The sequence below is a fragment of the Phodopus roborovskii genome, unplaced genomic scaffold (assembly GCF_943737965.1).
Source record: "Phodopus roborovskii unplaced genomic scaffold, PHOROB, whole genome shotgun sequence".
Taxonomy (NCBI): Eukaryota; Metazoa; Chordata; class Mammalia; order Rodentia; family Cricetidae; genus Phodopus; species Phodopus roborovskii.
In genome coordinates this window covers 3,542,724-3,559,739 of record NW_026125264.1, presented here as the reverse complement: position 1 = coordinate 3,559,739, position 17,016 = coordinate 3,542,724, and the positions used below count along the sequence as shown (strand labels likewise).

General features: G+C 52.8%; 1 protein-coding gene across 1 annotated transcript; it reads left to right on the top strand.

The window, feature by feature from the left end:
- The first annotated feature begins 4,765 nt into the window (after positions 1-4,765).
- Positions 4,766-17,016, top strand: Scrt2 (scratch family transcriptional repressor 2). The gene is made up of 2 exons (XM_051193671.1): positions 4,766-5,320; positions 15,788-17,016. Exons 1-2 carry the CDS (start codon positions 5,188-5,190, stop codon positions 16,570-16,572), a joined length of 918 nt encoding a protein of 305 aa, XP_051049628.1. The 5' UTR covers positions 4,766-5,187; the 3' UTR covers positions 16,573-17,016.

Genomic DNA, 17,016 nt, shown 5'->3' with positions numbered 1-17,016 from the left:
CATCTGCTCCTGAGAAGACCAGGGAGACACAAGCAGGAATAGCATCTATCTGCTCTTCAGAGCTGGGGTCTGGCTTCAAGATGCTCACCCGCTTCATCCTGCTCCTTAGAGAAGGAGCAGGGTCTGGATAAAATGCACTTGAGACACACGGGGCGGAGTGCACGCGGCTTTCTGGAGAAAGCCCCATCAGTGCAAGGCGGATGCTTTTGTGGCTACTCTCCTCCTTGGAATTCATACAGCATTCCATTATTGGCTCTGGGCAGCAGCTCCGGGACCATGATGTCCCTTTCCCATTCAGCAGACAAGAAAGCTGGAGCCCAGAAGGGAGAGAGGATAGAGAAGAGTGTGGCAGGGATCAGGCTTCCAACTCCAGTGACTCTTCCTTCTGACCCCTAGAGTGACAGGTGAAAAATCCCTGATGCTCACCCCCTTGACACAACATGGTGACCTCAGAACACACTGCCAGCCATTTAAGGTCACACAACTGAGACTCCCGTCCAGATGCAAAGCAGGGCAGAGGGAGATGCTGGGGGTGGGGAGTGGGGCAGAGCAGTCTAAGCAGATACCTTGAAGCCAGACTTATACCAAGCCTGAGAAGGAAGTAGGTAGGGAACCACATAGAAATGGGACCACACACACACCAGATTCTCTGCATCTGGACCAGGAGATCTTAAGCCAAGTGTGAAGAACAGGCCAGTGAAGATGAGCAAAGCCCAGATCAACCGTGCAGTCCTGTCACTGTGGGCCAGGCTTTGCTCTGAGCACTGCACCAGTGTGCTGGCATTTGGTCATCACTGCAACCTTGCAGCAATGCCATTGTGTTCAAGTCAAAAGGACAATAGGACATGCTTTACTGAACTTCATTTCTTTAATTTGGAAATAAATAGTTAGAAATGCTCAAGAGGAGTGATTGTTGGCCTGAACTGTTGCAGTCTTTGGGGGAAAATACAAAAAGGAGCAGGAAAACACTCTAAATTCCAGCAGCTTCCTTTCTTTCTGTGCCTGGTTGTTTGGACTTGGGCTCACAGTTATGAACCTGCGGAGAGATTTCTGGACTCTGCATCCTTCGGGTGCTTCCCCATTATGGTCTTCCACATCCATAGAGGATGTCTTCTGGGAAACCCCTCTCCACTCAGGCCAGTTGGGGCTTTTACTCTGACTTTAATACTGTAGCAGATGCCCTTGGGAATAGAGTGCTTTTTTCATTTTGTGTGATTTGGGGACAAATCCAGTAGGCTCGTATTGGGAAGCACAGGACAGAAGGCCCTCCTTGGTGTCCTAGTGATGAAGCTACCCACCACAGTTTAATTCAGTGTGTTCCATCACCTGCAGAGAGACTTTGAACCAACCTCAGGTCCTTAACTGGTTTCTTCTTAGCTGCTCTCTTGGTTTCATTTCTGTTGTTATGATACGATATCCCAACAAAAAGCAAGTTAGGGAGACTAGAGAGCTGGCTTGGCAGTGGAGAGCAGTTATCACTCTTGCAGAGGACTTGGGTTCAGTTCTGGGAGATTCAATGCCCTCTTCTAACCTCTTAGGCACACCCATGGTGCACATGCATACATTCAAGCAAAACACTCATAGACATAGAGTTTAAAACAACAACAAGAGAAAGTTAGGGAAGCAGGGTTTATTTCAGCTCAGAACTCCAGGTGATGGTTCACCATTACAGGGAAGTCAAGGCAGAGATTTGAAGCAGCTAGTTATACCCAGAGTCAAGAGCAGAGAAAGAAACGTATGTGTGGATGCTTGACCTCAGCTGACTTTCCCAAACATCCAGTGGGCTGGATTTTCCCACATCAATTAATGCAATTAAAGAAATCCTTCATAGGCACTATCAGGGTCCAAGCTGTTCTAGACAGTTCCTTATTGAGACCCTCTCCAGGTGGTTCTAAATAGTGTCTAAATAGTGTCTAAAAAGATGTATGTGTTGCCTGCTAAAGATTTATATGAGGCTTAAGGTCTGGGCTCTTAGCCTTAGCTGCATACTAGTGAACAGAAATATATCAATTCTGTGGGGACTTCATTGGTCAGCGAGTGGATGGGTCACTTTATGGCCTGTCTGATGGGAAATGCTGATGAAGGGCAGATCAGCTCTAGCTCCTTCCTAGACTTTGTGGACCTTGGAGCCTTGGTAAGCAATCTGGGTTCTGTTTTACCATCTTGCAGACAGGAGGCTGGAGTAGTGAAACCCTTGAACAGGCATAGGTGAGCATCTCAGCACCCACTTGTTTTTATGTATCCTCAGTGTCCTGGACACTCATAGAGGAAATAAAGTCCAAGATCAGTACATAGCAAAGAATACAGCTATACCACAAATAAGGGCCACACCATATAGTTTCTTCTAGACAGGAAGCCAATGCTACTCTTCAACCAATAAGGCTATAGGCCATCTAGTTAGTCTCAAGCTCAATGTCACTGCTGTGCATTTACTCATCACACATTCTGGGCTTCGTGAGAACCCTCTGCAATCTGGCCTTATCACTCCCACTTCTTGACATTCTTCATCAAGTTCAAGCCTGTTGCTGTCCCAGAGCCTTTGAACGTGGGATAGCTCCTGGACCTGTCTTTGCTTGGTTTTCCTATGGCTGGCTTGCACCTCGGCTTAAGTGTCATCTCTCCTATGAGATCTTTGTTGGCTCCTTGTCTAAAGGACCTGTTGTTAGGACCTTTCCAGCACCAAACACCAAAACTGAAAAGACAGTTTTGACTTTAGCATTCCCCATTCAGTGTCCGTTCACTGTCATTTGAATATCAGCTCCATGACAGTGGGGACTAGGAATGGCTATCTCAGTGTTAGTCCACAAACATGTGAGAAATGAGTGCTAGATCCTTCAGGCACAGCTGTATACACAGAACCCGAGTGTGCTCAGCACTTCCTATACGCCAATCATCAATCTAATTCCTATAATGCTCCTAGCAACACCTGAACCAGCAACAAGTATTGTTTCTATTTATAAATGCAGAAACAGAGACACACATCAGCTGGGCAACTTGCCCAAGATTCTACAGCTATATGGAGGGCTGGGAGACCCAGGCACACATTGTTGAAACTATGCTGTGTCATATATGGGCAGTCCTGCTCTCCCAGGCTCAGAGACTGGCGGGCAAGCAGGCTTTGTCCACAATAATGGAAGTCAAGGCCATCTACAGGATATGCCACTTCAGCTAGATCTTGAGGATAAGTAGGGTTAGCTGGGGTAAAGGATACTCTGTCATCTTGCATAGAGACCAAGAGTGTAGCCTGGCTGAAGAGCTGGATGCAGGCTCCTTTATTCTGGAGCACAAGATGATAATGAGAGCTAAGATTTGAGGGTTATGATTTTCTGAGAGTAAAAAATAAAATAAAACAACAACAATAAAATAAAGTCTCAAGGGACAAACAGAAAGCAGTGTGACTAGGAAAATAAACGGGGACTCACAGATGATGCATAACTTTGGCAAGACCAGATACCCAAATGTTACTGGGAGATTCCTTAGCCACACTTGCAGGACTGCTATAGCCCTTGACTTCGTGGTACCAGAGGACACTTTAGAAAAGTGCGGCTGACTCGCTGGCTGTGTAACCTGGGCTTTCACTCCCAACTGGCACTGGAGGACCCAGTCCCCAAGGACATCCCCACTCCATCAGCTTTGCATCCATAATAAATGATATGGGCCAGGAAGCGCCGGGCATCCCCAGAGTCCAACGCTGGGACTCCGGCATACTGACCTTACCCCACATTTGCTCTGCCTGATCCACCACCCCGGGGTCTGCCTGGCTGCCACTGAGCAGAAGACAGCTCTCCAGCTCCTTAGTCTTTCCAAGGCATAGGTGCTCCCCCAGGTTAGGACGGGGTGGGGGGGGGGTCTGCTTAGATCCTTCCATAGACAAAGGAGCTGACCTGCAAAGAGTTCCAGCAGGAGCCCCGCTCCCCCTCCCTTCCCCTCTCTCCCTTCTCAGTCCACGTGTCTCTATTGTCTGCTCCCCCGCTTCAGGGAAAGACACAGCCTCGGATGTGTCAAAACCACCACCCCCCGGCAGCAGGGAAATTAATTACTGGGCGATTTTCACTTCCTCTCGCAGCGCTCGCTTGAGCTAGGCACTGGAACAGGACCGGCTGAGTGAGGCCGGCATCGGCATGGGGGACCCGCTCCTTTCACCAGTTCTGGAAAAGAAAGTTGAAGCCCAAACCCAACAGGGGGTTATACTAGGAGCCCAAGCTGGGGGCAGGGAGACTTCTAGTTAAATCTGGGCGTCCACACTGCCACTTCAGAACTGGGGCAGAGGGAGCGGGCTACAGACAGGGTGGTGGCTGGCCGGCTCACTCTTTCATCTACCTCCCCCTCCGAGTCCCCATGTGCCTGATCCCACCTGCGCGGGGCCGCTTACCCTTCAATCTCCTTGTCTTCTCCCCCTATTTCTCACCTTTCTTTCCCTGTCTTCGCATCCCCCAGAGGGTGTGTGCAGGGAGTGGGAGGGGGCTGCCTTTTTATGTGTTCTGACCTCTCTTTTTCTCCTGCGGGTGCCTCAGTGTGTATTGCCACTTTCTCCCTGTGTCTTTCTTGTCTGTTTCTCTCTCCTGTCTTTTTGTCCTCTCTCTCTCTCTCTCTCTCTCTCTCTCTCTCTCTCTCTCTCTCTCTCTCTCTCACACACACACACACACACACACACATTCGAGCACACATTCTGATTCATTCTCTCTCTCTCTCTCTCTCTCTCTCTCTCTCTCTCTCTCTCTCTCTCTCTCTCTCTCTCTCTCTCTCTCCTCCCGCGCCTGTGTCCCTCTCACTTTCTCCCCTCCTGCCTGTTCGTTCGTTCCTGCGCCTGGCCTGCCCCCACCGCCGGTTCAGGGGAACGTGTGCGGAGCGATTGTCCTGGGGGACATTTGATGGATTAGAGCGCTGAACAGTTCCATTGCTGGGGGACCACCTGATCTCCTCCAGCCTGCGTCCCATATAAAGCCGGCAGCCGGAGTGCTGAGCACAGCTCCAGCGACCGCCAGTGTGCGCGCTGCCGTCGCCGCCACCGCCGCGCCCGAGCGGCACCCGAGCCGGAGCCGCGGCCGTCGCCACCCAGCCGGCTCCGCGGCCGCCCGCCCGCTGGGAGCTGTCCAGTGCTGAAGCCGTGCCGACAGCCAATCGCGCCGGCCGGCCGCCTCCCCCACCGGGCCGCCAGTGCCCCGCGACCCCCCGCCCGGCGGCACCATGCCGCGTTCCTTCCTGGTGAAGAAGATCAAAGCGGATGGCTTCCAGTGCAGCGGGGTGCCAGCCCCCACCTACCACCCCCTAGAGACTGCCTACGTGCTGCCCGGCGCTCGCGGGCCTCCGGGGGACAACGGTGAGTGGGCCCTAGGGGAGGGGAACGCGGGGCTCCCCAACTTGGACCGCTGAAGGGTACCCAGAAGGAGACGTCCCTGGCCGAGTGCGCCCCCGGGACTTCCTGAGGGCCTGCCGGGCGGGGCTGGGGCTAGGTCGTACAAAGGAAAGTGGCAGGGTCGGCTCATCCGGCAGCCACGCGCCAGCTGGGACTTTGAAAGTTGTGGCCCTAGAATACGGCTGGAGTGAGGGGGTGACAGAGAAAGGCTGCCCCTAAAAAAGCTAGTGGGAGCGGCTTGAAGTACCCTGTCACTGTTGAAGGAGAGAGACTGGCTGCCTGTGTGATCCCTGATGGGAGCTAGGACTGCCAATCCCTGGGGAGATGAGATTGGCTCTCTGGGCAAAGTGGGAGCATCCCGCCTCCCTCCAACCATACTCCCCCTGTCAATGCCAGACAAGTGCTCTCCAGCTCTCCTCTCTCCAACTCTTTTGTTACCCTCTGCCACATGCCTGCCAAAGGCTGGGCCTGTCCTAGGGACTCAAAGAATGAGGTATCGGAAGGAGTTCCCCCAATGTGCCTCCTGGTCCACTGGACTGCGCTCCTCCTCTCCGGCTTCTTACCCACACACACAACCAAACCTGCTGCTCCTCTGAAACCCTCGCGTCCTGGCCTGCCCCCAGCCCCTTCTCTTCTTGGAGCAAGTTCTTGTGAAGGAGAAGGACTTGGGAGACAAGAGAGGTCATTCAAGCCCTAAAGGGGGTGACGTGCAGACGGCAGGAGAAGGATGCTTCTGTGAATCTATTTCTCACCAAGGGGGCAATTGTAATAGCTAACACTCAACAGCCCCACCAGGACAGGTGTCTGGGAAGGAGGAGTTATGTTGGTAGTGAGACATCTGACATCACAGGGTTGGGAGAAGGAGAGGAGCAGGCACCAAAGATTGAGTCTGAACTGGGAACTAGAGTGGCAGGCAGGAACCCAGGAGGCTGGGGGCATCTCCTAGGGGACTTCCAAGCACTCAGCCCATGCCAGCACTCTGCCAAGCCAGGTAAAGAGAAGGTGCTGAGCAAAGAGTTCTGTGACCTCATCAAGGTCACAGAGTTAGGCAGCAATCGGGGTGCTTCTCTGTCCCTGGCTCCACTCAGCTACTCCTCTGTCCACATCTGCCACTCTGCTGTCCTCTTTTCTTGACCTCCAGGACCTTGGGGTGGAAGGCTCAGGGAGGGCTAGCAAGAGTGGGCCTGGGGTTGTGCCAAGGCTGGGGAACATGTGTTGGGAGCTGGTAGGATATGAAGTCTCCGTTGGTCTGGGATCCATAGGATCCCTTGGGAGACTGACATAAAACTCTCCCAAGGCCCCCTTGATCATGTCCCTGGGCCAGCTGAGAAAACCCAAAGAATTTCACAGCCAAACTTCAGGCTGTTCCTCAGGAGGGAGGCAAGAAATGCCTTGCCTTGAATTTGGTCCTAATAGGCTTTGGAAAGAGCCCCTGCATGAACGATGGGGAGTACAGATGGATATGGAGATATCTTTACAGAGGTCTCACAGCCTAGAACCACCCCTGCCTTTGTCCCTTTCCTAAAGGGGTCAACTCCTTTGCCTCTGGGAAAACCTAGAGGTGCTCTAACACATGCCTGGCTTGAGACTCAATAGAGTAGCTCTGGATCTGTGACTTGCACTGTGACCTTGGGCAGGTGCCTTCCCTTCTCTGGTCCTCAGCCTCCCCAGGAGTGCAAGAGCTTAGATGTCATGAATTAAGTATTCTTCCAACTTTGACAAGCCCTGTTTCTGTGGAAGGTTGACTGATGTGGGAGACTGAATAAGGGAATGCTGGAATCTGCTGTCATGGTTTCCTTGGGACTCTTCACACACTATTTCTGAGTGGAAGTTTTCCTAGATTTGGTCTCTCCCAGCTGCCTCGTGGTAGAACAGGGCATGCATCTTGCCCTGTCTGCTGTGAATGGTCAGTGTGGAAATCAGAAAGGATGGTCCATCTAGCCTTTCAACTAGAAAACATGGGGTCTGTTCTGTGTTGTTTTTCAAGGGCCTCTTCCCTTAATGGGGTGTGGCCAGACTGGGCAATGAGGGCTCCCTGAGTGGGTAAGTGTTCTGAGGGTCCTCAGAGAGCCTACTGGCTCCTGGTGGCCCGTTGTCTCTCTGCTCTGCCGGAAATAACCTTGCTGAGCGTTTGAGGGAAGTGTGAAAAATTGCTGAGCTGACGATTTTTCCCCTCTCTCCCAGCGTGTGTAAGTATGCTGGGTAAACAAGGAGAAAAAGAAAGGAGGGGGAAGATGAGGAGAAAGAGGAAGGGATGGAGGGAGAAGGAAGAAGAGGAGGGAGTGCCTGGGCCTAGAGGTAGTTCCAATTATTAGAAAGATCCTCTCACAACCCATTTCTGCAGCTTGGGCTGCAGGGTTAGGATGAGGCTGGGGGTGGGGGGAGAGGAGGGAGGGAACTGTGAATGTAGAGGTCAGAGGAATAGACTTCCTCATTGAGGCATAGGAACCCCAAGTGAGGTGGTACCCCAGCTCTGGGGGGGTGCCTAGGAATTCTAGAGAATTCCTGGAGTACACCCCCCCCCACACACACACATGCACATGCTCCCTCCCCCCACCCCTTTCTACTATCTTTTGAGCCTCTAAAGGTAAACATCACATGCACATGGTTCCAGACTGACTCCAGGCCTACAGAACCTCAAATAGAGAAGGGACACCCCCTCCAGGTTAGAAAACCTCAGGAGAGAGTATCCCAGAGCTCCTAGAAGAAAAAAGACAAGGTCCTAATTCCCCCAGCTTTCAACAAGATGCACCTTTCCCTTGGTGCCTATGTCCCCTCTACAGTTGGTTGCCTCCAGAGAGCCTTCTCTTTTCTCTGTTCCCAGGGTGGCTCTGAGCATTGATTTATCTCTCTGGGAAGTGCCAACTCGTATTCTCTTCCCCACAAAACCTAGCCCTCCAACACTACCAAGCCCACCCTCCTAGCCCCAGAACCCATTGCTCTGTGCTGGGACTCTGCAGTTCTGAGAAGGCGGCTACTTACTCTCTGCATATCACTGGTCTCCGTGGACCCCTGCCAAGGACATCTCCAGTGTCCACCTCCACTCATACTTGTCTCTGACCTCCAGCTGGGAGCCAGGGCCCCTCCCTCTCTACCCCAGCCCTGTCCTACCCACACCCTTTCAGAGTGCACCCTCCCTGGCAGACAGAGATCAATGCCGATCCAATAACACAGTTGTCTGCCCTCTGCAGCTACATTAAGCCTCCCCCAGCAGGCTGAAGAGCGCTCCTATCCTACCCATGGGCTTATCTAGCTGACCACATTATACTGGCTTCTACTTCCTTTCACTGCCACTGATGGCGCCGCATAGTCGCTCGCTGGAGAGCTGGGCCTGGGAGCCCAGCTAAATAGACCCATCCTTCCTACACCTCAAAAAAGTCCATCTGGGGATGCAGGGGGCTATCCCAATCCCTCAGCAGAGGGAACCCAGAGAAGGCTGGGTAGGTGCCCAAGAACACACAGCAGGCCTACGTGTTTGTAACCCCATGGCCTTCAGCATATTGATCTTGGTCTGGAGTTGAGGTCCAGATTGAATACATACAAGTCCAGGTCCAATGTTTATATCCAACTTCAGGTCAAAGACTAGGCCCAGACTCTAGGCCCAAGGTGTCTATGGTTATAGGACCAGGTCTGGTATCCAGAACTCATTCAATGTCTAGAAACTGGCCCAGTTCAAGATTCTGGGTCCAGGACTGAGATCTAGGTCCAATTTCTAGTCCAAGGTCATTCCAGATCATCTCAAGCTTGACTGGGGTAGAATTTTGGAGGTAGCTTTAACTCATCTTCCTCAGCCTCAGTTTCTCTCTTATGAAAGAGTAGTTGAACATGACCTAGTTCAGCTCTGACAGGGGAACTCAAGAGTCCAGTTTCTCTATGAACTATCAGTGCTCAGTGGGCCTGTGGAATATGGGATCTGGGTGCCAAAGGAAGTCGCAAGTTGGCATTGATTCCCGAGAGAGAGCAGGAGAGTACTCAAGGCCACTATGTCAGTCACAGTACACAGCCCAAAGTCTCTGGGGTCACACACATGTGCACACATACTCTGCTAAGAGAGGACAGCTTGGGAGAATTGCTGCAATCTACAGAGCAGAAAAGGCAGCCAGGGAGCCTGAAATCAAGCAGCATAGATGGTGGCGCCTGCCATGCGTCCACACTGGGTGCACTAGGGCCCACAGGCTGAGACGCTGCTGGAAGAGGCCTGCTTCCCCAGTGTTTCCTCCTGGAGTGGGTGTCTGCTGTGAGTCTCTGAGTAAGGGACTTTGGGAGGGGATTTTTTTGACTGTACCCTTCTGGGGCAGAGAAAGGGAAGGGCAGAAATCAGGAACACTGAGGAGGAGGGAGGCTATGTCCAGTGAACCTGTGTTCAGGAAGCCCAGAACCGGCCAGAACTTGCCTCCCAGAGGGTAGCAGGACATGGTCTCGCCAGCCAAGGCCCATAACTCCAGACCTGGAGCCACATAGTCCCATCATCACAGCCACTTGCAAAGTCTTTCCTATCGATTCCCACAGAGCTGTGGACCTCCCTATGAGACACAGGAACTAGGTCACTGTCAGGAAAGCCCAGAACACAGGGAATTTCAGGAGTCAGGGTATGGGAGGGGGCAGCTGGAATTCTCTAGAAGCCCCTTAGGCCTGGGTCAATGGGCATCGGCCCCAGGCTCAGCAGCCCTGGTTGTATTCAGCCCTCTGCACCCCTGTGGGCAGATGTACAGATGTACCAGCTGCCAGGCCTTTGGAGAAGGTGGGTGTCCTTCTGGTCCAGTGCCCAGGGAACAGCTAACAAAGATGCTATAATAGGGGGAGGGGGAGGACCCAGCCCCTTTGCCCAGCTCTGTGAGCAGACAGGAGAAACTATTTTTATCCTGCTTTGCTGCTGACAGACCTGGCTTTCTGCTCAGCTGGCTGGCGCTGATTCTTGAGGCCTGAGGCCCTGGCACAGCAAGAAATAGCTCTAAATATACCCACGCAGCATCCCCACGGCCCCCACTGCAGCAGGATGAGTCCTCTCCAGGAAACCAGCAGTCTCCTCTTCTGTACATCTCAGAATAGGGAGGTGGGCTAGAAATTCCCTGGAGGAAACTTGGCACCCTGGGAGTCTTGGGAGACACCCGGGAGGAGCACTTTGGGCTGGCTCCACTAAGAAAAGGAGGCCACCAGCCAGGCTCTGATGAGAGCTTGTGTGACCCAGGGAGGATCAAGGCTCCTCTCCAGGTTCCAGCATCTGCAGAAAGGTATGGGAGGGTATGACCTTAGACTTGAGCTAATGTCATTAAGACTCGGCAAGGGCCTCATACGCAGTAAATGCTCAGTAAGTGTGAGTCACTACTGTTGAGTATCATTTACAAAAATGAACAGGGTGTCGTACCTTTTCCCAGAGTGACAGCCTCTCCCCAGTCCATCACATCAATACCCCATGAGACACAGGCCAACTGGGGGGGGCACTATTGGAAGACACTCCCACCCAGCTGCCTCTCTTCCCTCCCCCACAGGCCTCCAGTCTCTCTCTGGCGCTCTGGAGAAAATACTGGCTTTAGATCCTGAAGCCTAACTCCCCATCTAGTGACCTTGGGCGAGTCCTCTGCCCTCGCCAGGCTTCTGGCATATGGTAGCGCCTGTTACCAGGGCTGGCTGGTGCTGACTGCAAGGCTAGTGGACACAGTAGGACTTGTAAGAGTCCTCCTCTCCAGTCCTAGGGTCAGGTAACTGCATGAGGCAGTGTGCAGGGGTCCTGGAATGTTAATCTTCACAATTTCTCTTCCAATCACTCCTGTGGCACCAGAATGTTTTTGAAGTGGATGCAGCAGTCTAAAGCGGCAGACTCCTGGGCATTCTCAGATGGCATGCATACCACCTGAGCCTTCCCCACAGCCATGGTAGAGGCTCTTCTGGTCTCTGTCCCTGGGATTTCAGCCTCAGGACTTAACTAAGGTCACACAGCTAGAATGTTTTTCCTTTGTGTCCCACTTCAGCAGGACCCAATCAACAGAGACCTTTCTCTGCTTGTCAGCTGGAGAACAATCTTCTACAGCCCAACCCCCAGGGGGTTCTATGCTAAGGTTGAAAGCCTGATGTACAGTTCAGGCTTCCAGGGTTCAGGCTAAAGAAGCAAGGTGGCTTGCCCAAGGTCACACAGCAGCCTGAGATACTTGGTCTCTGGACATTATCAGAAAATGCAGGCATAATAATGCCGTATGCCTGGTGTTGGTCTGAGCGCCATACATGCATTATTTTATCCATTTCTATTAGGAACTCCCTTGTGGACTGATCCTGAGTCACACAGTGGGGAGACATCTGTGGATCTGAAGAGAACGAACAGGGAGTGATGCTCGAGTAAGAGGTAGAGGCAACAGACAGCATCACATACAGAAACATCTTCCATGCATCCTAGTCAACCTCCTTGCCGTGCATACTGAACAGAGAAGTTAAACAACCTGGCTAATGTCCCAAAGTAAGGCCCACCCAATCCTCACATGGCCAAGCAAAGTGTAGTCATATAATGCTCATAGACACAGGACATCAGGCTTGGGCCTGTGGAGCTGGTCCTGAAAGCAATCCCATATGCATCCCTAGATAAATGAGCAGCTGTTGTTTGAGGAACCCCTATTTCCATAGTGAGAGCTCCTTGTCAGGATAAGATGCTGCAGTGCTGCAAGTCACCAGCAGAGGGCACCACAGGCAGCACTCCCATCTGAGATCCTTCAGCTCTTACTACTGCACACTAGTTTTGTTCATTAGAACATGATGGGGAAATTACACAACCCAAAGGAGGAAACAGAGGACCAGAGAGAAGTGGCAAGATGCTCCAAGATGGATGCCAAGGAAACCATATCACAGAAATCCAGCTGGGGAGACTCCAGGCAGTAAACAGTGTTAGGGTCAGGCATGGACTTAGTGTCAATCACTACCTTTGGCCTTGGTGTCTGTTTAATCACACTGTTGTGAGGACAGGATGCAGTCACGCATGCAAAACACTTCAAACAGAGCCTAACATCTCAGTGAGAGTCCTTTACTGATGTAAAGGCACAAAGGAGTCAAGTATTTTGTCCAAGGCCACACAGCTATGGCCAGGAATATAACTCAGGATCAGAGTGCTTGTCTAGCATGCACAAGGCCCTGGGCTCAATTCCAAAGCAAGCAGTGAGGGCGAGGGGAGGGGAGAATATTGAGGTATGATCTACGACCAAGGGCACTGTATTAGTTACTTTTCTATTGCTATGATAAAACACCATGAATGAGAAAACTTATAAATGAGTTTATTTGGACTTGTGGCTCCAGAGAGATAAAGGCCCATGATGGCAAAGTAGAGGTATGGTGGCTGGAATGGGAAACTGAGAACTTACATTTTCAATGTCAAGCATGAAGCAGAGAGCAAACTGGGAATGGCATAAGGCTTTGAGACTTCAAAGCCTGCCCCAGTGACACACTTCCTCCATCCAGCCACACCTCCTAAACCTGCCCAAACAGTGTCACTGACGGAATATCAAACATGTAAACCTATGGGAGATGTATCAAACCACCACAGATGCACAGTTGAGACGGTAAGGGAGAGCCTCATGCAGGCAGACTGCTTCCAAAGCTGTGCTTTTACCAGCACGTCACCGTCCATTAAGAAGAGCATAACCCCATCACTTGGGAGGCAGAGGCAAGTGGTTATCTGTGAGTTCAAGGCCAGTCTGGCCTACATAATGAGTTCCAGGACAGTCAGGGGTACACAGTAAGACCCTGTCTCCCAAACAATAAACAAGCAAACAGATAAATAAAAAGTGACAGCCACATGATCAGGCCAAATCACATGACCGCTCCCAACAGACCTCACTCATCTCATACCTCATTCACAGGGACCCACGGCACAGGACAGATGACTAGCCCAAGGTCATTCTGCTAGTACTTGTGCCCTCCCCTTTCCATAGCTGGGGCCCTGTGAAGTGGGGACCTGTCCCAAGAGCAGATGCACAGGACAGCTGGGCTGCTGGGATGGTAAGCCAGGCTCTCTGGCACATCCCTGCCTCCACTCACTCCACGGGTACTTACAGATGCCACTGTTGGGGCCCTGGAGATGCGAGCGCCCAGCCACTGCCTGTTCTTGGCGGCTCCCTGTTGTATAGGGACCAAGCAGAGCAGAGCAGGGGCTCCACTGTTTGTTCCATGCCATGAGCAGGTCCCACACTCTACCTCAGGTTCCTTATCTGTCGGAAGATATTTTTGTAAGGACTCAAAAGTGGTAGTATAGCTTTTAGGACAGAGTGTGGCACCCGGTAAGTGCTCTGCAAACAGCTCAGTAGCTACAAGGGAGCTTTGACAAGGGAGGACCCAGCCCTTGTCAAAAATGACAGACTGGCTCCTGGCATGGGCAATCCTGGCCTTCCAGACTGAAAGCAGATGGGAGGGGAGATGAGTGGTCCCAGTCTATCACCCCTACCTCTTGAATTAAAGGAAGTCATCACCACCGTTCCCCCTTGCTTCTGACCGCAGAGTGCCTCACTCTTGGGTCACCCACCCTGATTCCCCAGTCAGTTCTGTATGCAGAGGGTCCTGTGCACGCTACACACAGGACAGAGGAAAACAGACACAGACTAGCAGTGTTGAAAGGTAATCTGTCCAGTTTCCAACCTGGGACCATCTCAAATTCCAGAAAAGGCAGAAGCCTGGAGGATGGTCAGCCAGACCGTTTAAGGGAAAAGAAGCAGGCCACAGTGCCCAGCCTGCCAGACATTGCTGGAACCGTGCTCACAAAGCCCTCCTCCAGCTGCTCCTTCATGGGGGAAGCCATGGGCAGAGGGGCGGTACAGGTCCCAGAGGTCAGAAGGAGAGGGGCAAATGAGAATGGCACTCCTCAGCTGTGGAATCAGGGACAGGACCTAACCTCTATTGTTCTCTGGAATCAAAGGACAATGGCAACACTTGGTAATTAAGTGCTGGATTATAAGTTTGCTCAATGTCTGCCAGGAATTCTCTGAGGAGCCCAGCCCCCAGGGTCTCCAGAGAAAGGATTAAGTTCAGAAGAGGCCATGGGAGTCAGAGACAAATGGTATGGCCCCTTTGCTCCAGAAGCCCCTACATAGTCCCCTGAGAGAGCCCGGCCTGCCCACACAGCAGTCACTCAAACACATGGCAGACAGGATTTCTGGTTCAAACTCCAATAGAACAGGTGGAGAGTGAGTGTGTGTGTGTGTGTTTCTGTCTGTCTGTCCCCCACACACACCAGGGACTCAGGGAGACTTCTAAAGTAATACTAGGAGCTTCCTCTCCTGTTGTAGTTGCTACACGCCTCACTCTTGACTCTGTTAAGTCCTCCAGAACCTGGAGTAAGCAGGTCAAGTTGGGCTCTGATTGCTTTATGCAACATTCACTTATCACACACCTGCTGTGTGCCAGGCAGGGTGGAGTCCACAGACCCAAACATCCAGAACTCTAGTGCATGTAGTGGGATAGGCAAATAATCTTCATGGAAGCCACTTTTCAAGCCAAAAAAAAAAAGTATAATTATAACGCTAGCATTTATATAGTAATTATTGTGCACTGTCAGTTTCTTCACTGTGAAATAGGAACTATAATATTTTCTATGGTGATTAAGTGAGTTAGCCTTTATAAAGCATGAAGTCCAGGCTGACATACAGTAAGTGCTTAATACTTAAAGTTTATCACCCATCACATCATATTGGGTTCTGTCAAAGACCTAGAGTTGGGTGTTTAATTACAAGCGCCATTCGAAGCAAGCATTTTTAAAGATGGGGACTCGCTGTGTTGCCCAGACTGTCCTCAGATGATCCTCCTGCCTCAGGCACCCCATAAGCTCCATTTTACAGATAAGAAATATGATGAAAACAAAGCCTGTTTGGTAATATCGAATGAATGCCTTTAATCCCAACACTCGGGAGGCAGAGACAGGAGGATCTCTGTGCGTTCGATGACAGCTTAATTAACTACATAGCAAGTTCCAGGCCAGCCGAGGTTACATAGTCTCCAAACAAAAAAATTAAAAGAAAAAGAAAAAGTAGGAAGGAAGGAAGGAAGGAAGGAAGAAAGGAAGAAAGGAAGGAAAAAAAAAAGGTTGAGATTCGGGCAGGTTCCAGAGGTGGAAAGGCAAAATATTCTGGGGTGGGGTGGGGTGAGAGCATCTTTGGACCGCAGAGCTTCTGCGCACTCAGATTTCTTGCTGCCCTGTGCCTCAGTCCTCTCCACCTACAGAGACTGAAAGGCTCCTTCCAGCGCGCTGGTGTGCACACTTGTGACATCACAGGACAAGTGGGCAGAACCGAGCCAACCTCCGCACCAACAGAGGTCCGTCCGTTCAAGGAGGCCCGGGTGGGCAGACTGCACAGGTGCCGCCACCGGGCGGGCTGGCTGGGCGCACATCGGTGCAAGGCGGCCTGCCAGGGAACCTCCACCCCACCACCACCGCGTCCTCACGACCCTCCTTGTCACCCGCAGGTTACGTGCCGCATTGCCTGCCCCCCAGCGGTTACGATGGCGAGCAGAAGCCTGGGCTGGAGATGGCGCCCGCCGAGCCCGCATACCCGGCCGCGGCGTCGGAGGAGTACAGCGACCCTGAGAGTCCGCAGTCCAGCCTGTCGGCGCGCTACTTCCGCGGGGAGGCGGCCGTGACCGACAGTTACTCCATGGACGCCTTCTTCATCTCCGACGGGCGCTCCCGGAGGCGCCGGGCCGGGGCTAGCGGGGACGCGGCAAGCGCGGGCGACGCAGGCGGCAGCGGGGAGCGCGCGGGTCGCTCAGGGGCGACAGCGGGCGGCGGGCATCGGCACGCATGCGCAGAGTGCGGCAAGACGTACGCCACGTCGTCGAACCTGAGCCGCCACAAGCAGACGCACCGCAGCCTGGACAGCCAGCTGGCGCGCAAGTGCCCGACGTGCGGCAAGGCCTACGTGTCCATGCCCGCGCTCGCCATGCACGTGCTCACGCACAACCTGCGCCACAAGTGCGGCGTGTGCGGCAAGGCCTTCTCCCGACCCTGGCTGCTGCAGGGCCACATGCGTTCGCACACCGGCGAGAAGCCCTTCGGCTGCGCGCACTGCGGCAAGGCCTTCGCCGACCGCTCCAACCTGCGCGCGCACATGCAGACGCACTCGGCCTTCAAGCACTACCGCTGCCGCCAGTGCGACAAGAGCTTCGCTCTCAAGTCCTACCTCCACAAGCACTGCGAGGCCGCCTGCGTGAAGGCTGCCGAGCCGCCTCCCCCCGCCGGCACGGCCAGCTGAGCCTCCGCCTCGCGGGGTGCCTGCAGAGGCTTCTCCCACCCCTCAGTCTGCGTCTCCCCTGCCTGCGCCCCTGGCGAGGTGGGGGTGAACCCCATCTTGGCCCAGAACTTTCTTTTCAACCCCGACCAAGCCCACCATTCAACTTCCTGCACCAGGTCCCCCTTTTGCACCCACCCACATTGTCCATCCTGGCCACCACTCGGACCTTGACCCCATGTCTGGCCTTCAAGGCTCCCAACTCAGGCACCAGGTCCGTACCTCTTCGGGTCCCGGCGCTGGAAGTTTCTCCGGCCCCGACTCTAGGCTGTGCTCCTTACTAGATCTTTCTTCTCATTTCTCAGCTGAGTCATTGGCCATTCCTCTATTGGAGCTCTCATTCTAAATCCGAATGTACCCTTGACATCCTGTCTGCCTCAGTTTCCCTGTCACACAGTCCAATCCCTT